General features: G+C 40.2%; 1 protein-coding gene across 3 annotated transcripts in view; it reads right to left on the bottom strand.

The window, feature by feature from the left end:
• Nucleotides 1–26,409, bottom strand: part of LOC146557575 (MAM domain-containing glycosylphosphatidylinositol anchor protein 2) — a 201,752-nt gene extending 175,343 nt beyond the window's left edge. For all 3 annotated transcript variants that reach the window (XM_085246108.1, XM_085246107.1, XM_085246106.1), the window contains exon 1: nt 25,125–26,409. In XM_085246108.1, the coding sequence (XP_085102234.1) occupies nt 25,125–25,197 (73 nt within the window). In that variant the 5' untranslated portion in view covers nt 25,198–26,409. The remainder of the gene's footprint in view (nt 1–25,124) is intronic.
• Nucleotides 26,410–27,534: the final 1,125 nt, after the last annotated feature.

Here is a 27,534-nt window from a genome sequence, read left to right on the forward strand (position 1 = left end):
CTAATGTGTATGAGTTACTGAATGAGACTTGTAGTTTAAAAGAGTGCTTTGTGTGTTCTGTTAGTGTGGAAAAATGCTTGGTAAGTATCGGTCCATTTACAGTCTGTGCACAAGGAAACATCCACTGGAGCTAACAAAAAATATTAGAACTTTTTTCTGAGTAATTATTTTCAACATGCTCACGCTTGATCTTAGGGTTCCCACGCCTCCCAAATCCCACTTGGACCTCTGATTTGAAACCTCAGCAGTGGAAAGTTTTGGTCAGTTCAACCCAACCGTGACCCTTTACAAAATATTCCATTTAAATATTTTATGTGTCATGATGTAGCAAATGTATCTTTATATGTAAAGACTTGTGATCTGCAAGTTGGGGGGCATATCTACCAACGTGGTTACATCTGTTGTATTTTTTTATATGTAAAATATCAACAAAGCATCTATTTCACATTTCATGATAATAATAGATTCTTTTTCAAATTTATCAGAAACCCGTATTTTGAATCTTTTATCTTGTAAAATACCTGAACACAGATTTAGGGGGGGAAACGACTGTGTTCTTACAAGGAGGAACAAACGCTGTAGTTTGGAGGATACACAGAGCCATTACATGTTAGCTGTGAGCAAACTGGGGAAAAAAAACACTACACCCACTGCAAGGGAGGAGCATGTGTCTGTTTTGTTCATTTCACGCACAGTAAACTGTGCCTGATTGTGCCATGTCGCCCTGTTGCTCTAAATCTTTGTCTACACACACACGCCCTGGTATGTGCGGGCACATTTTGTGAGTCTATATGCCATACAGAATCACATTTTTGGTTACACTCCATTTCACACAGTAAGTGAGATAAGTGCCTTTGCCCTGATCATTCATCCAGAAAACACAGAGGGAGTAAATCAATGTCCAGTCGTAAAGACTAAAGGTTCAAAAGGAAGGTCTGGTGTTTCGTGGTGTACGTCAAAGGCAAGGCTGAACATCTAGCCGATACCAGGCATGCCAGATGGCAAGACAGATTTTTAATTATTTAGCTTTATCAATATGCCTTCAAAATGGCTTCCTGCTTTTAGATGAATGGGGCGTATGTTAGAGTAACAATATATAATATTAACAACGAGGCTTTCACTGCAGATTCATTGCAAGAACTGAATTATCAGATGCCCAGTCAAGTACTTGGATATCACCCAATCCCATTTGAATAATCTGAATGAGATGGCTGCGTTATCTGCCACAATCCATCAAACAAAGTATTTGAATGGGTCCACTGAGACAGGATACCCAAGAACCGAGTCATTTATCAATAAATAAATACAAAGTGAAAAGCAGAAGCTCTGGAAAGGTGACAAATAATGTCGTGTCAATTCCCAAGCCATAGCTGCTTCATCCAGAAACCAGCTTCATAAGACAGACAATAATTATTTTGTGTCAGTGATAGCGGGCTTGCCATTCAAAAGAGTCCAACCAAGAGAAAAGGAAAACTCCCACCACCCCTGCAAGACAAAATTCTGCCTCATCAATTACTGCAGGCATGTGCTGCTGATATCTTAAATCTAGGGGTCTGAAAGCCCAGCCGACTAACCAACGTAATGATTCATAATGGCTCCCAAATGTAGTAAAGAAATTGGAGTAACTGAGGTGAAATTAAATCACATTAATGAGCCAAATTACAACTTTGCTTCCTATTAACAAAAAAACCCTCACATTGTTACTTACTCTACAGTGAGCAATCACGAAGCAAAACACTGCGACATAAAACGGACTTCAAGTGCAACTGTGTCAGCTTAACTCAGACGTACCCTTTTACCCCGTGAATCACCCAAAGCTGCCACCTTTAATCGAAAACTTCCAACAGGATAATTTGAAAGTCAGCTCGGATTGCGGATCATAATGGCTTTTATTGCCTCGTGCATTATAGTTCATCGCCATGCGCGGAACTAAATGTGTCCCTGTTTGCGCGTACATTACACATTAAGCTTGAGAGCGCTTAAGCCAAACTGTTTCCTACTCTGTACTTAACGGCCCACTCCATGCCATAGGGATGGCAGAGCTTCTCTAATAGTTAGTGCTTAGTGACGGTAGGCATCCCTGAAATATGAAAATCAATCATGGATGATGGCTCATTTGGGCTGTCTACCAGGCAACGGCAGAGCTAGGAAATAAAAAGGGCTGAAATTCCAATTACACAGTCGATGCCCATTTGTTCCATGGATATGTGTAACCCTCTGGTTGAAGTTGTTGATGCTTCCATCACGCTGCACAATGAGCATGCTGTGGGCGTAACATATTAAATGGAATTAAGTAACTAATGAATAAATTGAGAATTGAAAAAGTGGTAAAGGAGATATAGATGCCTCTACGGGGAAATCATGAAGCTAAGAGATGACATTGTGGTGGTTGAACAAGCGGCTACCTTTAATTGATGAGAGTAACTAAAGATTCCACACTTTCAAACAGCCATCTAAAGCAATATACAGTATACAGTTCGTTTTAGAAAACAGTGGCTGAGATAAAAGTTCAACTTTAGACAGCAGCAACAAATCACAAAATGAGATCACCACGGCCCAGACTGACAGCGGCTTACGTGACCCATTTAACCTTCTTGCAAGCCATGCAAACCCCAACAATCTGTTCACTGGCCTTCCTGTCACCCACGGATGGAGAGGAATAACGGTCTGCCACGGAGTCAAACTGCTCAAAACTAATATAATTTTGCCTGGGCAATCTAATAAAACACAAGAGCCATTTTCCCTCTTTTTCTGCCCTCCTTCCATATATCCTGGCAGAATCGCTATGATTCATAAAAGCTGTGGTGGCGGCTCTCAGTATGCGATGAGCGAAAGGCACCTTGGGGAATTTTATGATCCATGACGAAGCGTTCAGGATCATTTTCGATGTATGCATGTGTCACTGCATATTAATAATGGCCTCTGTCTCTGAAAGTGCCAGCACACCTTCAAAGAAGATAATTTAATCTTCCTCTTGCTGAGCATTCTCTCCTCTCCACGCTTGCTAATACTTTCTCTTAGAATCCCAGTCAAAGGAGCCACCGCTTACACCGTGCACCTTGGTTTTTGGATAATAAACAGGAGGGAACAGATAGAAATGATAGAGGAGGAATTAAGCCCGTATTCTTAATACCACCAAGGAAGATAAACACAGAGACTTTTTTCTTATCTTTACATATGGAAATTCAGTGGCCGTATAATGTTACCAGGGCAATTTGCCAAGAGAATCTTTTACTTGGGTTTATCCATCTACTGCTGACAATCACGTGTAGCCACAAAAAATCCCCTTATTAAAAAATCCCCACTCTGCTGTCTTTTCATCTGTCCCCATTTGTGTACTATAAGATGGCAAACAAGCAAAAGAACAAAGCGGGTTGCTCTTAAGTGAGCCCCATGTGCCCTTTTACCCCTCAGAAAATGATTTTCTTTAAAGAATCTGCACCCCCGCAGTGAAGCCAACAAATAAGGAGAGCAGTGCTGGATTATACCAATACCAGCGGAATAACCTTAAATGTCCCTATGCTTTATTTTCATGTTGGAGGCTGGCAACCAGTTATTCTGTCTAAGAGGAGCTGGCTCCAAAGAAACCCACCATAAAATATAAAAGATGATCCATTATTAAATAGACTGACAAACATAATGTCAGTCAATTTTTTTATGTCACACAGTGGCCATGCAGTAGCATGCCATGACATACTGCTCTACTGTTATTGATCTCTGTCTCTCTTCCACAGCATGTCTTTCATCTTCTCTTCCTTCTCTCACCCCAACCGGAGCAGCAGATGGCCCCGCCCCTCCCTGAGCCTGGTTCTGCTGGAGGTTTCTTCCTGTTAAAATGGAGTTTTTTCTTCCCACTGCCAAAGTGCCTCCTCATAGGGGGTCATATGATTGCTGGGTTTTCCTCTGTATCCTGTGCCGATCTACTGTACAATATAAAGCGCCTTGAGGTGACTGCTGTTGTGATTTGGCGCTATATAAATAAAATTGAATTGAATTGAATTGAATTGAATTGAATTAACAGTACAGTAATGTCAGCTGATGATGTAAGTGCACCAACGTATTACATTAAGAGTCAACATAAATCTAAAAAAAGAACTATTAACAGTCTATGTAAGGAGGATTCATCCTGACAAAAAAAAAAAAAATAAAATAAAAATATCAATGTCAAATGAATGCACATCTGGGGTAAATCTATTCAAATGCTGCAAAGAACATTTAGCATATTATCACAGAAGCTTGATCTTTTTGAATTTGATGGGTGTTACTCTGACTTCAATAAGCATCGGGGTGCAACATTCATAACCATGGCCTTTTGTCTACAGAATATCAGCAATTACTGTTTCAAAACGAGAATATGGACCCTATCCTTATTTCCTCTTTATCTTTATACGCCATTTGGAGTTTAGCTATTATCAAGAGTGCCAATATATCTGGGGGGCACTGCATAACTGAGGAGAACAGCAATAGAATAAAAATGCAAGGGACAAAACAGAGAGTATAATAGTATGTTAAAGATTTCTGGCAAAGGCATTGGCTTTGCACTGTGGCAGCCTGGTTTACAAGGCCAAAATCTATTTGCAAACATTAGACTCAGACGCAACCTTCCATAAAACTGTGCTATTACCACGGACAGAGGCAGTATTCTACATGTATTCAATGAAGCCGGAAAAAGAATATACTGCCGTAAACCTGATTTACTTTACCCCCCTTTGAGCAGAAACTGCTTAATGGAGTGTGGTGGATCTCATCTCAAACACTTCACCAGTCAGAGGTATCACAGCTCAGTAATGGATCAAGCAAAGCAGAGGTTCAGTGATGGGGTAACTGTGCCAGTGGCTGTGAGTCAAGGCCACAATCCTAACTTGCACAGGGAACAGGTTTGTTGCAGCCCTCTACAGTAGGAAGATGCACTGATGAACACTGGCTCTGGCTAATATCAGCTTTCTGGACTTGCCTTGCAATCTATCAGCACATGACAAGCCAGTCCATTTCATGCATGTCCAGCACACGCAGAGCAGTGAATACAAACAATTGTGCATGCACTCACGGCCACATGCCGTAACGCGCCGTTAGTGTGGAAGCTCCTCGCTGTCAGTGAAGACACAAAATTTGCCAAACCATGAGGGAAAGCATTTGTGATAACAGAGCAAATCAGACCATCAAATCAGTTTAATGTTCTACAAAAAATAGTATTCTCATTACTTTTTTTAAATTAAAATGTCAAATTATAATTATCTACTTGCATTCATGAACAGAAAAATTTGTTTTAATGGTTGAATGTTACGCTTGATTATTTTCAGCCTTTCAGTGTCGAGTTTAAAATTGGAGTTTAAAAATATAACTTTTAGTTTCAAACAAGTTTTTGACAAATTTCTAAAATCTTTGTGTGTTCTTGCTTTGAAGACGAGTTGTCCACTAAATTTGTTAAGCACTGTATATGGTCTCAGTGATAATCTGCCAAAATCTGTATCAGCACATCACACAAAACTGTAGTCCCTGCGTCTTTAATGAAGGCCTAAATAAAGATACAGTGTTCCCAAATGAGAGGGTATTTTTTTTTCTCTATACATAATAGCAGCACAATAAAAACCTAATCAAATTAAAGCTGGTACTTTAATCCAGAACTCATAATTTTATTTTAAATTAAATGTGCTAAAGCACAGGACGTCAAGTGAAAGGCGATATGTGTAAAAGTCTAAATAATTAGAGTCTGGACCTTATGAACAGAATGTGCTCCGAGTAGATGAACAGCATGAACACAGTTAAAATACAGCAATGCAATACTACGCAATAACACGATGCATTAATTTGACAGTAACTGACAAGCAACATTAAGAGAATCAAACAGCACCATATGCTATAGGGGTATTCAACGGCACTGCAGTAGATGATGTTATTTTGTCTTCTCTCTGAACGTGTCAGTGACAAACGCTGCACTTAGTCTGCAATAAGAAAAGACATATATTGGAAATAAAACTGTTATATATCAATATATATATTTCGCATGGCTAGCTCTTATTATTTATGTGTGTTAGACCATTGTAAGCATTTTCTCCAATCAGCGAGGATCATTTTGCTTTGCAGCAGTATTGGATTTGTATATAATTTGTTCACCACTTTTGTGACTTTTCAGATATTTACTTCACTAGAATCAACACAAGCAAACTTGCTTTAAGTCTTCCATTAATCACATGTACACAATGATGGAAGTTTTTCTCTATATCGCCCGCTCCTAATTGAATCGGTTCATTTAAAAATCGAACCCTATTTCAGCTTCCTCGAGAAGATCTTTGCAGTACTCACAGCTGCAACTGGACTGTGTGTGACCATGCAATTTTATGCCATAATTTATTGAGTTTTAGCATATTATGTCATCAGACAAGCCAGTGAGCAATTCCCACAGCTGTTCCCCTCTTGGCGTTTTAATGACGTTATCATCGTGGCTTACTCCCACTTCGGCTGCGGCAAATAACCTTGTAACATGTACAACAAGCCACTTAATGGTGAAATAAATGAGTCATAGGCCTTCTCCCTCTTGTTTTCCCTGAATGAGCGTGCATATGTGTGTGTGTGTGAGAGAGAAAGAGAGAGAGAGCATGGGAGTGAAACATAAAGGAGCAGAAAGCCAGCCGTGCAAGTGTGATTCTTTCCATTTAAGTGTGAGTGAAGCGCACGGTTCAGAGTGCTCTTTTGTTCACTAACATCTTCCTTAGTAAACTGTGTTTGGGGCAATGACAAAAATCCCCTGATGTCTTTAAGGTTTCTTTCTGTCGCCACACTCTCACCTCCCCTCAAGAGTATGGAGGAGGTGAGAGAGAAAAAGCCTAAGCTGTCATCACAGTTTAGATCAGTGTCCAGCCTCAAGCCGCCGCTGCCTCCACACCCCTTGCCCTCTGCCCAAACCTCCAGCAGCCTATTACGCAATTTCTAAAACAAGGTCACGGAAATATCCCGAGATGAATCAAAATAGATAAACAACAGAGGAAGGAAAGAAAAGAAGGATCCTCTCCCTTCTCTCTCTCTTTCTGCCCATTACAGTGTGTGAATCAGCAGGAGGCCCGACTGCTGGAATAAGAGAGCTTGCAGAGGCTAACACATACAAATGTCCATGGACGACATTTACACAGGCACACACACAAATGTACATATTCACAGACAAGTGTCCGACACTGCCAGCTGGAGAGATTTTAACAGTTTTAACAGGACGTGCACCATCACGCCATCATGTTTGTGCACGTGTGACCAGTTGAGAACAATACAGCCTCTTTAAGTTCTTTTAGATTTAAGTTATCAGGACATAATGTCATCTGGTCATGAGAAAGTTTTAAGATTAATTTTAAATATAACCTAAATTTAAATTTAAACAACAACATGTGACGTTTAACACAGTGCTGCGATTTATTTAATGAGCACCTTTAGCAGCAATAAGAAGAAATCATTTTCAGTATGATGTTATCAGTCTCTCACATCATTGTGGTGTTATTAAGCTGGAAACCCTTTCAAACAAACTATACTTGTTCAGTTCTTTCTAATTGTGCTGTCATGAACTTTGACATTTTACATGCTGTAGCATCAGAGATGTAGCTCTCAAGGTTTTTTGCCGTGTCTCTGAGCATTACACAGTCTGACCTTGGGGTAAATTTGTTTGGATGTCGACTCCCAGTAAGCTTGGCAACTGTCTTGAATATATTTAATCTTCTTACTGTAGACTTCATGCTAGACTTCATATTGTTTGCAAATAGCATTGCAACAGTTGCTTCTCTAAGATCATTGCTGATGTCTTTCCTCGTTTTCACCGAGTTAAAGCACATCAGACCAGCACAGGGACTCCAACGTAATGACGATCAGTTAATCAAGCACATTAAGTTAGCAGGACCTCACTGATTCTGTATTTTGGTTTAGTTTTTATTAAATAAATAGTGACATTCTGTTATATGACACGTGTTGTTGTTCATCTGAGGTAGTATTTACTTTTTTTATGCTCTGATTTGTAAAACTGTAGACTTTAAAGAGTTTGCGCTTTCTTTTTAGCATGCTCATATGTGTGCTTGATCTAATGAGGAGAATTACTGTAAGGATTAATATTCACCTGCAGTTACAATCTAATTTCCTAAACAAGGAATCCTCCTGAGTAAGCAACCCTATTATGACCCCCTCTTTGTCATGCATTATTAATCAACCTTCAGGTTAAAAAACTAGCTCTGGTACACTAAAGAAACGTCACACATTGTGTATTACACAGGGGATTAACATTAATAACCACAAAGGGAAAGAAAGCCTTGTAAATTTGAATGTTGAGAAGTCCAGACTACTTTGTAATGAAATCAATGACAACTGGAGCAGAAGATGAACATCACCTAAATCTCAATTAGTCGAAGAAGTTTATCAAAAACTGTTTAGTAATTAATTCGGGGCTAAGCGGCAAAGCTGTGTAGGCATCAGTAGCGTTTGTCTTTCCTTATTGATCGTTTTTCAGCTTCTTAATCTTTCTGCTTTTGCAAATGCAGTTTATGGCATCCTCTAGAAGGCAGTCATTCATTCTCAACTATGAATAATATGCTGGATTTAAAAAGAAGAACAATGCATCTTTGCCATTTTTGGATTCAAACTGAAAAAAAGTAAAAAATGACTCCTTTAGAGTTATGTTACTTGTTGAAGGGTCAAATTACACTTTTTTTACACCGAATTTGGCCTTTCTGTGAATTTCCGAGGCATGACCTCACTTCCTGTTTACATTCTAAACAATCTAAAATTCACTTGATTAATTTTGTGACATTTTTAAAACTCTAAAATCATATTTGGCGGTCATGGATGACATCTCCCACAGTATTATCAGACAGAAGAATCAGTCAGTGAAAAAATACTAACAGCTATCATGCAAAACGCTCTACTTTTTAATTCCTTTTTGTGCTTGCTCCAAATGAGGCTCCAACTCCATATACTTTGGCTTTGACAGATCAAAGCGTTGCTAAGATGTGACCTCATTTCCTTTTTGGCAGCTCTGCCGCAGAATTCAAGTGGCTGCGACAACCGATGCATTCAAAAATCCATATGACAACTTTTGTGAGGCTTTGCCTGAAGATCATCTTTGCCAGTTTTGATGAAGAAAACGTGGTATCAGGAGAGAAGAAGAGAAAGAAGATAATGAAGGGGTGCATAAAGAAGCATTAAAAACACTAATGATGCCTATGCAGTTTCACTTCCTGACCCTGGATGAAAATAACTGTAGCTGCAATCCTTAAATATACCAGCTGTAAGAACTGAACGTGCCATGTCTGTGCCGCAAACACAGCAGCGCATCTCCACAGGAGTATCCAGTATTACAACACAATACTGCAAATAACTTAAATCCTCATTCTGCTGCTTGTTTAGAAGCTATTATTGATGTATTAATCATTCCTTACATAATCAAAGTTCAAACTACAGCAGCTAAACTGCCTTAATTAAATTCTGATGGTCTTCCATGGCTTAGGCACATCTCCACCCATCAGGGACAGTTTAACTTCCCCTCATACTTTCGAGCTTCTGCCCTAAAGCTGTATCTGCTCCACAAGTGAACAATAATTTCCCCAATCTTCCTAACAGCTGTCACTAAAAAAAAAAATCAACGTTTATTAACGAGGAAAATTGTGGTGAGCACAGTGTGCATCCTCAACTCTGTGTTCCTCTACGACTGCCACGCATGTGTACGGTCTTGTCATTACATGTTAATGGGCTTTCCCCTAACGCTACAGCAGAGCAGAGAGACAGAGCCTGTGATGGAGAGAACAGGGAACCATTTGATGTTTGCCAGTTGAAAGAATAAGCCTTCCTTTGGGTTGTGCTTTCCACAGAGGCATGCTGGGATTGAAAGAGCGCTTGCCCAGGGCTAAAGGGGATTTTTGGTGGGCGTCACACATCCAATTACCTCGGTAGCATCATAGAAATCCACGGGGAACGCACACAACAACATACACACACATTCACAAAAGTGCACGCGTGCACCCACACATACATCAACATGTAAGACACCCACTACAGGAGGCACTCACCGCAGAGGGGGGGCAGCCACATTTTGCTATTCTGCTTCAGCTGGATCACTAGCTACAGAATTCATGAATATTATCAGCATGTGTTGATATGTGGCTTATGATATAAATATGGATAGCAATATGGAAACACCACCCAGGTCCCACCTCTTTGGAGAGCATTACTAATGCATTCAGAGACTCTATTACCAGATTTGCATGGACTCCTCTGATGAGCCAAGAGGAGCCGCACATCCACTAATATGTTGAGGTTTATTGGCGTATTTATAAGCTGTTTTGAAGTCTTCGGTTCTTGTGGCAGAAGCAGGGATTTCTAGCTGTTTAATATCCACAACTACAAACTTAACAACAAACTTAATAACTACATGGTTCCACATCAGCACACCGAGCACAGAAACCAGCAAAACTCAACTCATTTGAATCACAACATCCTGGAATGAAAGAATTCAGTATATGTTTTATTACATCTACCTACACTAGTTAATGATTTTAATATTTCCTTTTACTTTAAAACAGGGTCCCGAAGGCAAGAGGGAAATCATATTCCACCAGACCATCCAATAAAATTGATTTTGTAGTATATTTTTAATTATACAAGATTAGTCATTTCGTTTAATAACATGATGAAATGGCCTAGAGCACCACTTCTCCTTTAGTGAAGCTGATAAATCTCTGATATCTGTGTAGTGTTAAGTCACCTGTGTCACCACAGGGAAATACACTAGATGCGTTTGATTAATACACCTACAACATAACAAAAAGAGGCACGCATTAACATTTATTTCAATCCTGCAGGTAATATGGATATCGAATGTCTGTGGTCAAAATCAGCTGGGAATCTATGTTTACTATTTTTTAGAATAAATCACTAAAATACTGATGTTCTTCTTGAAGAACTTGGGACTGACACAGCAGTCCCTAAACAATCAAATCGACTATTGATCTGCAATTTCACACAATCAAGCTAACCCCCAATTGAGCTTGGAGGATAAAATCCACGGTGAGTCTGGCTGTTAGCATCAGAAAGAAAAAAAAAACGCCGTTGAGGGAAGCTTTTCTGCTTTGCGGAGAGACCTTTGATTACAACCAAAAGACAGACAGATATAAACTGTGCTCCAACATATATTTTAGCAACCGTCGCATGGTAATCACATGGCTGAAGAGGCGCTAGAAAGCTCGAACAAGACCGTTTCTTATTCTTAGGAAGTACGCTGAATAAAAAGGGAGTAATATTATTGTAAACAAGGGAAATAGCAATGGAGGGAATCTGGGAGAAGCAGAAATGATGAAAATAAGGCCAGGAGGTCAGCTTAAGCTGTGAACATGGCATTTGAGGAGGCTTCCTTTAGGCTTCAGTCAGCTTAAGATTAAACACATCTAACTGACATGAAAGACAAGTAAAAAGGACTACCAACTGTCTCTCTCTATTCAGATATTTGGGCAAGTGAGGTTGGTATTTCTTAAGACTGGGAAAACTCTGTTTGGCTCTGAATTCAACTGATTCTCACTGTTTCATATATGCATGACATTCTGTATGTTGATCTCTGTGAAACAGGAATTCGCCATAACTGCTAACATTTTAAGAGATCAGTGTCAAATATGCATGTACATCAGAGTCTGTTACCCTGTGCCCAGTATGATCACCTCATCAGAAATATACAGTCGTGTGAAAAAAGGTTTCTATGCAGTCCAGAGCAAAATTAAGCAGTCTGGTGTTGTTAAGCAAATGTACTTGATTACCTGATCATCAGTGAGTGTGAGGTCCTCTATAAAAGCTGACGTCTTGCCAGTTTGCTAGTCTGGAGCATTCAGGTATGCGCTAACACAAACCCACAATCTTTCCAGCAGTGGCAAATATACTGTCACCTCAAGACATAATCTGCAATGTTCCAAAAAGTCAAAGAGCTATATCTTAGACTCTACAGGCCTCAGTTAGCATGTTAAATGTTAAAGTTCGTGACAGCACAATTAGAAAAAGACTGAACAAGTATGGGTTGTTTGGAAGGCCTGACAAGAGAAAGCCTATTCTCTCTAAAAGAACATGGCAGCACGGCTTAGGTTTACAAAGCTGAATCTGAACAAATCACAGATCTTATGGAACTAAGTTCTTTGGACAAAATGGACAGCACTACGTTTGGCTAAAACCAAACAGCATATTAGCACAAACTCTTAACACCCACAGTGATGCAGGAGCTGTCATTTAGGTCTGCTTTGCAGCCACAGAACCTGGGCACATTATAGTCACTGAGTTGACCAACAACTCCTCTGTATACCAAATTATTTTAGAGTCAAATTTTAGGCCATCTGTCCAACAGCTAAAGTATAGCCCAGAATGGGCAATACAACAGGGCAACAAACCCAAGGAGAGCAGCAAAACTCCTACAGAACCCCCGAAAAGAACAGAGTCCTGTGAAAATCTTATTTATCATATGACTGTAACTACAGGCTGCAGCAGTGCAGACAGCAACTTTGATAATTGGTAGCAATATGCTATACAGAAATGCAATAAATGCAAAACTGTGATGTTTATTTCTTGAAACAACATTTGACATCATTTCTCTAAATGTAAGTGCAATAGCCACTAAATCGCATGTGCATCATCTGATGCACTCTTCCTTATTTTTCTAAGGCTTTACCAACCTTCATATAGTCACTCTTGGTTCCTCCTTTTCTGCAGCGCAATAATTTCATCTAAAGTAAATTCTATTCAACATTTATTTGCCTCAGCTCTAACACAGCCTGTTCAGCTCATTCAGTATTGTTTCAAGTGCCCATAAAAGCTGAACATAGTGGCACAGAAGAGCAGACTAATGCTTTGGTGGTCTAGGCTAATTACAGAGAGATGCAGACATGTTGTTCATGTTAGATGAAGTGGAATATACTGCAGTTATTAGTTTTATTTATATAGAAAAGCGACAATTGGGAGCACTTTATTTTGATATTTGTTTGAGCGAGAGTTACAGCAGGCTTTCTAACAAGTGTAGATATGAACAAATTGGAAGTTAGTTAGTAAAAAAGTTTAATCATGAACATTTATTGATAATTACACAGAAGAATTCTTAGTAGCAGGTAGGGTTTCTTGGGGTACAGAACAAGACAAATTTTAAATCTGTAGGTTCTGACCTGATGTCAAAAATCTGAACTGGCCAAAGAAACTGCAAGCTCTCCAAAAAGAAACACATGTGATGCTGAGCAGACACATATAGACTCGTTCAAGAGCCACCGCTAATTACTGCAGCACAAATCTTGGATTTCTAAGTGGGCGCTGCTGACAGCACGAGTCAACTAGTTTTTCTCAGATTCTGGGCATTTCTTGTTCTGAACAGCTGATGCGTGGCTACTATACTTAAATTGAGCAAAGCCTTTGCAGAAGTGTTCAGGATAAACACGAGGGAAGACAGCAGACGTGCAGGACTGGGCAAAAACTCTGCGAGATCTGCATTATACCTTCCTTCCTCCACCTTTTTCCACTGAACAAAATCTCAATGAAGAAGTGCTTTGCGTACTAGAGATGACTTTGCTTGCTTTGGCATAGGAAGCCATTAACTGACAGTGCAGGGCTTGAGGTTATCCCCATGGGTATAACAGCCTCTGGGATATACTGTGTCTGGTGGAGAGATGAAGAGAGCATGGCGCTAAAGAGATTAGTTATTACATCGTGAATTTCTGTTAGAAGAATAAGGTTTTTAGATACTATTGAGGGATACACAGAAAGCTAAATAACAAAAAAGGGCTTAGCACTCAGTTGGATATCCTTTTAAAAATGGTGGGAGGTGCAGTAAGTATAAAAGCAAGTACAAAAGCATACATAATGACTAAATCACACGTTCACAGGCACTTTCAGGCACGTTCGCCATCCATGATGAGTCCTGCTTCGACAGAATGATGTGTGAACATGGTCATAAATCACACTGCTAAATTAATATCTCAGCAAAGTGTTGCCCTAGATAGATGAAAAAGCACGCACGCACACAGAAAACGAGTACACATCCTTCCACACTCACACAAACTGCACGGTCATCTGTGTTAAAATTTCACAGTGCCTGTGCAGAGCCACAGTACAACTCCACAGGCTCGGTCTCCTTTTGCCAATAGGTTACTGCCTACATTTAAGAGAAGAGGGGAAAAATGCATTTTCACTATTAGGTGGGGAGAAGAGTTGTTAGGAGATTTATGCAAAGTTGTCTCTATAGGAAGGTCCCCCATTCTGCGTTGCATGGCATGTTTGGCATTTATTCTGAAGTGAAACTACTGAAGTCATCATTGTCAACAAAGGTACTTTGCTACTGTTCCTTCTTGTCAGAGAAGCTTAAGCAGTATTTTCTAAAAAGATAACTAAGCTCCATCCTAGAGTTGCCTCAGCAATGAAACAGTGCTGAATTTTGAAGAGACTCTGTCTCAACACCCCCACCAACCCAACCTTCTACCACCACCACCCTCGCCTCATCATCCCCTCCCAACACCACCCCCACTCCCCCGACCCACTCCACGCCACACAGCAATTTTATCTGCTCTCTTGCGCAATTGTAAGGATGCTGCGAGAAGCTTGCGCTTCTGCAATCACTTCACATTTGTTTCAGCGATTGATTTGCTGGCATGTGAGGGGAAGGAGAGAATGTGGGTAGGCTGCGAGGGAGAGAGGGAAGGAAGAAGCGAGCGAGGAAGGCAGCGGTGAAGTCAGAGGACGTGCAATGCCAGGCTCACATACTGTCACCATGACAACAGACATCACTTCACAGGAGCAGCACTTAGGAAGGATGCCTGTGTGGGCTGAAGTGACATAGTTGAAGGTTGGCATTAGCCTCTTGTGGGTGCCACAACGTACCAATCCTTCCCTGGCTTTCTTTTTTTGTTTTGTTTTTTATTTCCTGCACAGTGCTGCTAAAAGGATCTCTGTTGCTCTTGTAAGCCACCTATTGGGATTGCTGAGTGATTTGTACTTCATGTGTGTAAATGTAGGTCCTGCCAGTTTGTCTTAACAAAGACAATTCAATCGAGCAAGATGCATAACTTGAGACAGGAGTAATTCATATTCAATGAGGTGCTTTCATCATTCGCGTCACTTTGAAGCTGGGTAACATGTATAATTCTCTGTAATTTGAAGTGATGCCAATTGTGGAAATGATAACTCAAGATATAAAAACACATTCAGAGTGAAAAGAGCTTGAAAGCCAAGTCGCTGAATACATCTTAAAAATATACTGTATATACTGTATTTGCAGGCTTAACAAATATAATAGCAGTATAAGGTTAGCAGTTGTTATAGCTCATGTGATATTGAAAACCCATGAATTATCGATGTACAAAATGAATTTTGACACAGTCTTTTGCAATAACAGTCACTTTGTCTCATTCTCTGGAAGCATAAATACATCTGTTTATTCCATTTATGCACAAATTCTAAACCTGGGTAAAGGGGTATTTTCATCTGTTCTTATCAACATGCACCATATACAGTTACAGCTCCTCACTATGCATCTGGTCTTGTTTATCTATCCCTATACAGCATACAGCACTCATGAGCTGAACAAGCTGCAAAGCATATAACAGACAAACTGTGTCATGAGTATATGTTAGAAAAAATGAAATTTAGTGCGGAATGTGATTAACTAAATTCAGCTAATGAGTTTAATTTCAGATACAACAAAGCAAATACAGTGTGAGATGTTAATGAATGATTCACTTAGCTGTGAGTCAGAGCTTTTGATCCATTTTGCAGAAAACCGAAACAATCCTCACCGTGATATTGGTGACGTGGAGTCAATCTATGGGCCGATCCATTCAGTTTAGTTCTGAGATGTTCTGTGTTTACTTCACTATCTCACAGCAGCAGCTAATGGCAGGGGCTAATGTAGCACAGGAAAAGCTAACAGCAAAAGGTCAGTAATTCTGAGGTATTCGAAGCAAGGCCAAAAGCTTTTATTTGTATGTTCGGTAGGGGTGGGTGATATATCCTCAACAATATTTAAAGAAAATCTGCCATGATATCTATAACAATATACTGTAGGGAAAAATACTAAACAGCTTTATCAACACTTTCAGCTTAAAGAGAGTAGCATTTATATATCTAAGTAAATGAGGAGCATTTCCTATTCTTTGCTGATATTGTCATTAATAACAGACAGAATTCAAAGTGTGGACCTACTGAAACAAGGTGCTAGCAGCAGCGTTACTGTGATATAGCAGCAACACAGCTTTATGTCCAGTGATGCAACATGGGTCAAGTGTAAGAATAAAAGTAGCCTAAGTAGCTACTTAAAGTCCCTCGTTTCCACCATGCATCACTAATTTCAAATCAAACTAGCGAGTGCTGCAGCAGTGCTCAATTGAGTCATTTGTTTCCTTTTGGGTTCAAATTCAAATTCAAATTCAAATTTTATTTGTCACGTACACAGTCATACACAGTACGATATGTAGTGAAATGCTTGGACAACTGCTCGTGACCTAAAGAAAACAAAAAAGGAAAGGCTATGAATAAGATAGGAAATAAATATGAAAAATTAAAAAGGGTAAATTTAACTAGGAAGGAATAAAATATAAATTAAGGTTAAAAATGAAATAACTGTACAACACAAATTAGAATGAAGGGTAAATTTAACTGGGAAGAATAAGATAAAATATATAAATTAAAGTTGAAAATAAAATAACTGTACAACAAAATACACAATACACAGTATAGAACTATATAAGAATGTATGAAGAAATCTAAATATAAATAAATATACACACAATAACAGCAGCTGTACAAGGGTTGCGCATCAAAAGCTGCTAGCATCTCCTCTGCCTGAGTCTTCTTAGCCTGTTTGTACTCAACTATGTGTTTTTGCCCCAAGTGTTGAAACAAGTTTGTTCCCACCTTTACGGGGACCACTTGTCTTGCATGTTTTGGCTTTATTTATTTATTTATTAAATTTACTCTTTACGTTCATTCTGAGAGAACTTATAAGGACACTAGTTGGAACTAGAGCTGTGCACGAAAAAGGGAAAACTAGCCCAACTCCAAGTAACAGCAGTGTGCAGCAGCCTAATGAGTGTCTTTATGAACCAAATAAATAAATAGTTTTTACATACTTTTATTTCATTCGTGTTAATTTATATTCTATAAATATGTTTAAGTTGAACCATATGTTACCTAAATCACCAAAGTATGATCTACTTTACAAGTATAGTCGTTACAATAACACTGGTATCAGACCAATACATGGTATCAGTAAGCATCCAGAGTTAAGATATCATTCTCATAATAGAAATGGAAACAGCTGGCTGATTGCATCCATAGTAAATTTGTTGTTGTAACCTCTCACATTTGGAAGTGGTAATATTTACTCTGTTGTATGTTTATTCCTTCTTACTGTAAATGTTCGAGTGGAGTGTTGCATTTTTTACTCCAGTAAAGACCTACCACTATGACTGCTTACTCTGGAAATGTAATGCTCTATAAACTGACAACCGTGTTCATTCACTCTGTCTTACTAGAATTGTTTTTTTATGGGTGGAGTTCATTGAAGTCCATGCACTAATAATAAAAATAGCAACAAAACAAAATGAATGGGTGATGGAGATGTCAGTCCGACGCAGTTTTTCTATCCTCAGGTAACACATTATGGAACATCCTTCGTGGGTGGACTAACAGTATGCAGGGGATTTGAGATAATGCAAAACAGCAGCACTCCCTCACCTTCTCTAAAGAAAACTCCTCTTTTTTTTTTTTATCCAATTCCCGAGTGCGAGCAGAAAATAGGAATCATTTTTCAAAGCAGATTTGCATGAGGCCAGTGTCAGAATACGCTAGCAGTGCATGTAAATCTCCATCTTTTATGCTTAAACTGGAGCCATAAATGACATTTACAGATCAGTGTCATTCATATGTAGCTGTTGGCAATGTTTACTTTATAGGTATTGAGTATAGCACAGAAAGGAAATGACATCGTGAAAGATGATGGATCACATGAAGAGTCCTTGTCTGACTGGAACATGGGATGTCACATTGCATTACATGGTCAGCATGCCCTGATACTTAAAATTGTACAAAATAAAATTCTATTACTGTCAGGAAACATATTAGGCTACTGTATTATCCACTAGCATCACTAGATGTGTTTAGACCATAGAAATGTGGAGAACCATAAGAACAATAAATATTGCACTTCCTTATCTAACTATAAGCAATCACGTCAGGGTTGGCAGATTACTTTTCTAGGCTCACTACTGCTTTTGGTCAATACTGCAGTAGTTAATAGTATTTAAATATTAATTACCTGCATCTGTCTAAATGACAGTCCCTTCACAGATGTTCCAGTTATCTCATGTAAACGGCATAAGAGACTGGGGGTGAAAAGAAAAGGGAGCATTCTGCACTGCCAAAGAGAGTCTTGTTCTGGAATTAACATCTGTCATACGTCATGTTGCAAATGCACCATAGTTATTGACCAGTCTGGCTTCTAAAGCCAAGATATTGTAGGTTTAATTTATCTGAGTTTAACCATGTGCCTGTCGACATGCGGATATTAACACTATTACATGAAATGAAATCACTACAGATAAAAGCTTTGCAATTGAACACTTTAATATTAGCAGGACCAAAGTTTGACATTTAAGATTTCAATCTTGTTTTTAATGATTCAAGGTGAAAAATGACCACTTCATGAAAATGTCAGGAGACAAAAGGAAAATATCTGTTTTGGTTCAGTGCAGGGGAGGGGGCTTCTCTGCAGATTAGAGGGCATGCAAGACTTCATTAAAAGCACAGAATAATTAAATAAACTACAAAGTAAAGGTTGGTCCAGACATGCACCAGAAAGTATCTTAATGAATGAATGAGGACAACATCATTAGCAGCAGGTTCCTGTCCTCGGTACTGTGTAGGGGAGGAAAAGTAGCTCAGGGTTTGGGGATGTGGGCTTAACAGTTCAAGCAGCCAGCCAGGTTACAATAAGCTTCTTTTGGTCTGTGGTAGGGATTTGGCCTTGAATGATCCAGAGGTAAATTGTGTTCCTGAACTTATCCAAATCCTCAAAGCAGGAGGAGGAGAGTATTACAGCTGTTCATGATGTGTGCAAAATAGCCAAAGCTGCATTATATATATTTTTTATAGTTTGGATCACAAATCTTGAAGAAAAATATTACACTCCATGAACATCCATACTGAAAGCATATTCAATTCCTACTGGCTGTGCACAACTCTATCTTGGCTTTCAACTATGGAGAAGTATTCAATTGCTTATTTCCTGTGCAGAGGACATTGTTGTAGTTGACAATACTGTTAAAATCCCCACTACTGTACAACCCTAAAGCTTACAACTCTGTGTCCAATTCTGCCTTCTGCCAAGCTACGCAAAGTATCTTTCAAAATTTCCAAAAGAGGCACAGAGAGCGCACACAGACACACATCCCACAGGATCACAACCACAGGCAACAAACATGACCTCTTGGCTTCACAGCTAAGCGCCATGTCACCGAAAAACAATTTAAGGGCCTATCCAGAGATTTACATGAGTGGTATGTCTACAACAAAAAACAGTTCAATACAAAAGAATATCTCCTGCAGCTCTGAAGCCTCAGATAGTCTGAGAAAATTGATCATCACGTTGATGTCATAGAACTTACTCCAGCTTTGAATTGGAAGCAAAACAAGTCAATATTAAAGGAAGAAGGAAGTTTGAAGGACAGGTCACTAGGCAGCAAGGACTAAATAAATTTGGTTACAGTAAAGTACTCTGCATTAAACTGCTATTATAGTGTACCTATTGTAATCTAAAACACAGTATAGTTTTACAGTGTTAATTGTTCGGTTTCTTTTACACCGTTCATTAAGTGTTTCTACAATAACCCCCTATAAAAGCCAATGCCTGAATTTAATTTCTTATCTTTCATAAATTTAAAGAATATAAGTTTGTCACTATTCCTGTACTCCTTGCATTGCACAGCTAAAGGAGTACTAATGCTTTCAGCATTTTAAAACACCCTGAAGATAAACACTTGCTGGGACTCATTAATTGCCTGAGAAGTCATAATCACATGTTGCTAGCTAAACATTAGCACTGCTCTGAGCCACAAAAGTCCCCCAAAACTTTAATCATATCCACACATAGAACAGGAAGCGGCATGGGTCGATTTTCTGTGTTTTTCCTCCCAGATTTGTGACCTGGGAGGCCTGATGTCTATCTGCTCAGCCTCCCATATGTTCAATTACAAGCTGGTTGTTTCATGGATACGCGACATGGGCATAGCATCTAACATGTCATTAGAATGGAAGCTCCTTGCTGTAAATAAAGATACAAAGTTCGACAAAGCAAACTGTCGGTGACAACACAGCTAATCACTTAAATCACCCTTACCAGGGTGTACTTAACCATTTTAAATAAGCAAACAAATGCAAAGTGGCTAAAGCTAAAGTTATCCAGAAGCCTCAGAATGAGCAATCAATGCATCAAAGCAGTTTTGAGGAAAATTATGGAGGTGAGTGAAAAAGAGAAAAGAGTATGTTCTATTATCTGGTGAATTTATAAACATGCTGGAAAATGATGGAGTTACTTCATATTTGTTTTTTGTGTGAATCTGTTGCACCTGCTTTTGGTTAGATTTGTAAGGTAAAGGTGGGTTTGGATCACTTCACACACCACTTTATTTTAAGCTGTTTAAATGAAAGATGATCAAGTATCTTAGAGCAGTTTGGGGAAGATTGCAAAGTTTAATAATTTCTTTAGGCAGTGAAGAAAAGTTGATTGTTGTTGCATTTGTTGTCATTTATAGTTCTTAAAAAGAAAATCAAAATTGGCAAAAATCAATATGAGCAGGTCATGCTAAGTTAAAAAAAAATCAGACATCAGAGGCACCCAAGTAATTGCTTTTTTACGAGTCTTATACTCCTTGCACCACACATCTATAACAGTACTGCTGTTTTCAACATTTTAAAACATCCTCAAGATGAATGCTTGCTGGGGCTGATTAATTGCTTTAGGAGTCTCAGTCCTGATGCTCTGCTAGCTAAGTAACAAAAACTTGAACCAGCAACATCCCGACCAACCAAAGTCTAGGACATAAAAAATGTCCATGGACAGTGTGTTGCATTTTTACATTTTTTTCTTCAAAGGCATCAGCATTCAGGTGTATTTACAAAAGGCAGTGCATTGTTACCATGTACGGTTTGGTGATGGACTTTTACCCATACTAAAAATCAGATCTGCTCACCCTCTCTTGCTCCAGTAGGCATACTAATTGATAATAAGAATACCTGTGAAAAAAGAATAGTATTTGATGGAGCACCGCTTTAACTTGAATTTGGAGAGATTATGAAATCTGGTTTCCAAAATTCACCACAATGGAAAACATGTTTCACCTTAATCACACTGTATTAGGGTATTAAAGTAAAACTGTCAAGGATTATCCAGTGAGAACTGAGTACGGCAGGAGTGCTTCAGACTTCAAGATCAAACATTGTCTCTGCACTGTATATTCAGTGCCAATCTCAGAGGACTGGGTCCAAAGAGAACTGACATTCGGTTTGATTAAGTTGGTGCTATCTGAAGCCCCACCCAGGGGTACATAGTAATCCCCAATGTGCACAGCAAAGAGTTCCACTGCACCAGATTGCTTGTTCTGGGCTATACTGAGCTGCATATCCTATTTTACCACTGATTGAAGCACATATACTGTAGACGTCCATCCGTACAGTTTCCCTCCAGAGAGTGGGGGGAGAGACAGGAAAGAGATAGACAGGCAAGGAAACAGAGACAGAAAGTGAGAGGGAGGAGAAGCGATAGAGTTATCCGTGGTCTCATTACGGTGGGAAATGTGAGGGTCCCGATCCAAGGGAATGATGAAGGACTCTGTGGAGGAGGCCTCTGAGAACCAACAAAGACGGCTTTAGTTTCACTGGCAGAATGCATTTGCATAGCTTAGAAGCCAAAGCGTCTGAACCGGGGCTCATGAAAAGAAACCCCACCAATTGGTTGGACTTCAATGCAAACGAGAGAGAGGGAGAGCAAGTGAGAAATGGGGAGAGCAAGGCGAAGCGAGTGAGGGAGAAGTGGAATGGGAGGGGAAGCAGCAGGAACTTTTTTCTCTTAAGTAGCAAAACACAAACGAGATCGGGAACATCTGCACATCCCATGGAAGCTGTCGCCGACTGACTTTGATGCAAAGAGAACATACTGAGGAAGAACATCTCCAGAAAAGTAACACGCATAACAACACTTCCGAGATATCACAGGAGCCATGTTCCCTTGTAGTCTTTTGATATTGTTATTTAGTACAGCTTGGTTGCCATTACACATTAATGTCATTTGAGAATATTTCCAGGTTTGTACGCATTGGGATAGCTCCATTTTGCTATGATGGTGGAGCAGTTATTGGCCTACTGGATATCTGGAATGCAACAAATATTAGACGTGGGCATAATAGAGCAATCTTCTGGAGAAGTGTGAAAAAAGAGGCAAGAATTAGGGAGGGAGTGGAGTGAGAGGAGCAGATGTTGTACTTTAGCGGTGTCTCCTTTTCCCACTGTGGCCTGAAGTCATGGAGGGATGACTAGCCTTCATCAATCCTCTTTAATGACTCTGGCAGCACCACTTAACACACTAGTATGTGATTTCTTCATTTCTACACCATGATTCCACCATTTACTCGGCCGATGATGACGTACAGCAATGCTCAGGGATAAAACTAATCGCTGAAAGTCTCATTTTTGCAAATTGTCCCATTTGTAAGCACTGGGGTCAATTTAGAAATTGTGGGAAGGAAAGATAGGAGATGGTTTGAGTGTAACAAAAAGAAGATAATGAAATCTAGTGGGGTGAATATTGAAATGCAGTTCACCATGTGAAACTAAGAATATCTATTGCTAATTTGTTTGTTTTTTTTACTCCAATTTCAAAGATGTGACAAATGTAGTGCAGCGCAGTGAAGCTTTGCTCTGCCTGAAAGCTTTCGTGAAATCCTGGTAACTGCTACTTTCATGTGTCAACCCTTCTCGCATTACCCAGTCACCCACTCACTGCCTTTCACCTGGTGCACAATTCCCACACCCTCCATGCGTCAGACCCTTCAGTGCATACATTGACGGGGACATGCAAATGTTTTGCCACTATCAATAATAAATGTTGACTTTTGAACCTCACCAATAGATTTTTTTTTTTACTGACAGCGCTTCCCAAGAGATGCACGCAGCTTGCTTTAAGCATAGTTTAGAGGTTTTTGCCGATACCTTGTCATTTTTCAAAAGAATAGAATAACAGTTTGAGATTGAGAACCTATACCTGTCTATCTCTACCTGTGCAGCTCATCTCCCATTACTGTGTTAGTGGGATTAGAAAGCAAGACTTATGCAAATCTTTACTGAGGCACACAAATTTTGGAAAGTCGGGGGGGCTGACAGAGCTCAGGGGAACATTTTAGCCTGCACAACATACATGCAAACACAGAACGTCCAAACAGTTCCATCTGCTAAACCTTCCCCCCACCCACCCGGTCCCTTCTGCTGCTGCTACAAGCCCAACACCTACCACTCTCTCAACATCATATCAAACACTATGGGCTACGACTCCTTCTAATGAGCTTGCACATGCTGCACCATGGACTGTTTGCTCACACCAAGAATCCACAGCTTTAATCAGACATCAGTTTTGATAGTCAGTGTCATGCCTGCCTGACCTGAATATATCTCGCAAGGCCGCTTTAGTGGTTATTGAATCGAGCAAAAGCAATGATTTCTTTAGGCATCAATGTTTGATGAGAACTTCTGCCCTCGGGCTTAATACGTAACTCGAGTAATTCGCTAACTCCAAACAACAACACCTAAAGTACAAATCTGAGACTGCTTAATGAGTGCCGCTTTGAGGTTTGAAGATGATATAAAATCGATGTGTGTGTGTGTGTGTGTGTGTGTGTGTGTGTGTGTGTGTGTGTGTGTGTGTGTGTGTGTGTGTGTCTGTGTATGCGCACCCTTCGCATTTTCAGATGTGATTCAATGTGAAATAACGCTCCAACAGGTGTCAGGTGTGGGAGAAATAAGGTAATTGGAATAACTGTATAAGCAAATGAACAGTCATGCCACGGCTGCTGGGGCATATGCTGTGATTTATTATCTCATTTACCTCCTTTCTCCAGAGGAGGAGAACAGATAAAATCCTGGCGCATCATTGGTCAGATGCAACACCATGACTGTTCCTGTCATGCTCACAGTAACCTTTTCTTGCTACATCATCTCTGCGCTCACACTCACACACCATGGCAACAAAGATCTTTTGAAGCGCTTGGCAACGGCCTCTGAAACGTACAATCCCACATCTTAACTTGACCTGACAATGTCCCCTAACAGCCACTGTTACTACAGAGAGGTCAGGGCTGTCCAACTCAAGTCCATGTCCCATGTTAGGGCACATGAATCACTCAGAGTGCTGCTGTTGCTGCTGCTGCCGGTGCTCTGTGGATGACGATTCACTTGAGATATGATCTGTGCCACTGGTTGCACAACCACAGACGGAAATGTGTGCTCCTTGCTAAGCGTGTTTATTGGGAGAGGGAGACAAATTCAGACAGACAGACATACGAAAGAGGTGGGCAGACTGATCCACCACACATGAAAACCATTCATGACTGTGCGTGCCAAGTGTCGCTGCTCAACAGATTATAGCCTTAATGGATGACATTCAAAAAAATGTATCTGGCCTAATGTAAGGTGCTTGCCACGTCCACCATTTGAATTATAACTAACAAATCATCTGCAGTCGGAAGGATTCGAGACAAAATCTAGCATGCTTCATTGTAACAATCCACTGGATGCCCCCCTCCCTCCTAAATTTAGCCTGCTCACCGACCACCGTGAGTGATGGATTGGATGAGAAAAGGGGCTGTGTATGATTGGCTACACACGCGATTTGCTGTATAACCTCGGGGCATTCGGAGCCCCCCTTATTCAAACGTGACATTCAGACCTGCTTTGTCAACCTGGGGCAAGCTGATTTTGCATTTCTTTCATTCATTCGTTTCTCCTTGTGAATTTAAAGGGGATTACAACAGGCGATTTATGAGAAACCACTTTTTCCCTTCCATTTTACAAGGTCATTATCGCATTTGGAGTAAATTGCAAAAACTCACCATACACTCCTTGACAACGGATGCCGTCCACGATGAGCGCCAACAGCCCCAAAACACAGATAGTTAGATCCATCCTTTTCACGTTAATCTCTGCATATCCAGCTCTCAAAAGCGAGAAGTCCTTTCCGGGGCGGTGTGGCTGAGGTGCATAGACACGGGCACCGCTCCGATCCACACGTAAGACTGATTTAGACCCCGACTCCCCCACCCCTCCCTCCGCCAACTGTTCGCTGTAAAGGTATGTATGGGCGCAGCAGGAGAACAGAGTCAGGTAACGGTCGGTTTAATGGGAAGTGTCACGCAATCCCAAAAAATGCGGAGCGCTCGCGGAGACACAACCACCACGGAGGACGTGGAGAAGCAGGCAGGCGCGGGGAGTGGGGCTGCAGAAAGCCTGGCCTTGGAACAAAAAAAAAACAAAAACTCTCCTCCACTGCAGGTAGGTGAGCTCCACCGATTCCGTAGACTTTAGCAAAGACCCGCGGGGACACGCAGGTTCTTTCGACTACAAGCGGATTGCGGCTCGGTACCCACGAACATAGCTCTCTCCACGGCTGCTTCTTCTGCTGCTTACTGCTGCGGTGACTGCGAGCTGTCAAACGAAAGCACCTCCTCTGCTTAATATTAATAATAATAATAATAGTAATTATAATGATAATAATAATAAAAACACTGACAGATTTGTCACTTTTCACCTTCTGCGCTTTAAAGTAGTCCAGCTGCTGCTGTATACAGTGGAGGCTCTCGCGCTCACATAGTCACATCCCGACTGCACCCCGATGCCGCGCGCTCGACTCATCTCTCCCGGTGGCAAAAAAAAAAGAAAAAAAAGAAAAGAAAGAAAGGCAAGGGGAGGGGAGGGTCCAGACCGGTCAGGAGCAGCCGGATGGTTTATCCACAGCTCCCCGGCGATACTTTCGGTTGTCTCGGCGTCACCACACCACTTTTTGGCGATTTCAGGCGACGGTGGGAGCCGGATGTGCCCGCCGTGGTGCCAGTTGAGCAGCGGTCACGTTGCGCAATACGTGCTACGGAGACAGAGTGGCACCGCAACCGGTCTGTAGCTACGTCAAGAGGTGCGTGGCTTCCAGGCGCTCATCTGTATGGGAGGCTTCGCTCAGCGTCAGGAAAGGCATGAGAGGCGCAGCTGCTGGATGCTGAGAGAAGGAGAGAGAGGGGGAGAGAGAGGGAGATGGAAGCATTGGAATTCAAGAGATCTAGCTTTGACAGACCTTTGCAATCACCACCCAAAAACAGTCTACACCGCCGCCTGCTCATGTTTCACCATTCCTCCTTTATCAGACAGGGTGGATGAGGTGCTGTCTGTCATGTAGCACTCATCTGCTACAGCAGACTACTTTTGGCCCGAAATAGTGGGATGTCTGTGTTAGTCTGGTGTATGCAGCTCTTCCTACACTGTAAAAACTGTGACAAGAGGTTACTTAAAAAACCTATGGCAACAAAGTGACACTTAATTTACTTAAGTAGATTTTAATTTCAAGTGATTTATGTAAAATTTAGATAAAATGTTAATTAAATTTCAACAAAAAACAATAATAGATATTATTGACATTGTCTTTTAAATATGTGTTGAATTTAGGGACAAAATCTCAAATTGAAGGTTAAAATTGCCTAATTGTAACAAAAAATGAGTTCATTTGAAATGAATCTCTGAGAAAAATTACTTTGAATTTACTAACGATCTGGCAAAGGTTTAGTAAAAATGACTAAAATATCCATTACAAAAAAATTAAAACTTTTTGTTTTTAATTAAAACTCTAATTGGATTCACTAATTTTCCAATTAAACATTATAATTAATGACTGAATAGTAAGAGAAAATCAAATTAATTTAACTTCTTTTCTGAGTAAAATGAATCAATTTCGCAAAGACAACATTCAAACAGTAATTGTTTTTATTGTGGAATTTAAAACATATACAAAATTTATAATATAATATTTTTCTGATTAATTTAGATTGTATGCACTGAAATTCTTCACTAGTGCTTGCCCCAAAATAATAGGAAGAATAGGCCATAATTGAAAATACAGTTTCAGCCAACTTCTCGAGAATGTCAGTCTTTACTTTGGAGGTGGGCAGAAGATTTCCATTCTTTTTATACTCCTCGGTGGCTCTTTCCAGTTACATTTCAGTTTCATGTGCAGACTGTGGAATGGGGAACAGCTTTGGCCAGGGCTCACAACGTTCTGTGAACTTCTGCCTTTTGAGAATAATGGTGTCCTGAGAAGATGTGGTTGCAGCAGAGTCTGCATTGGATACAACTGGATTGGATGATGAGTCATAGTCAGTTGATCAGAGGGGCTGCCGAAAACTGGCAGGATGACCAGGGTGATGCCAACAACCTTCACAGTGTCTTTGTCTTTTATCTGGTCACTTCTGCGAATAGTGA

This window comes from Mchenga conophoros, linkage group LG15 (assembly GCF_057382185.1).
Source record: "Mchenga conophoros isolate Kocher_MC1m ecotype Shallow Benthic linkage group LG15, M_conophoros_male_GT1.1, whole genome shotgun sequence".
NCBI lineage: Eukaryota > Metazoa > Chordata > Actinopteri > Cichliformes > Cichlidae > Mchenga > Mchenga conophoros.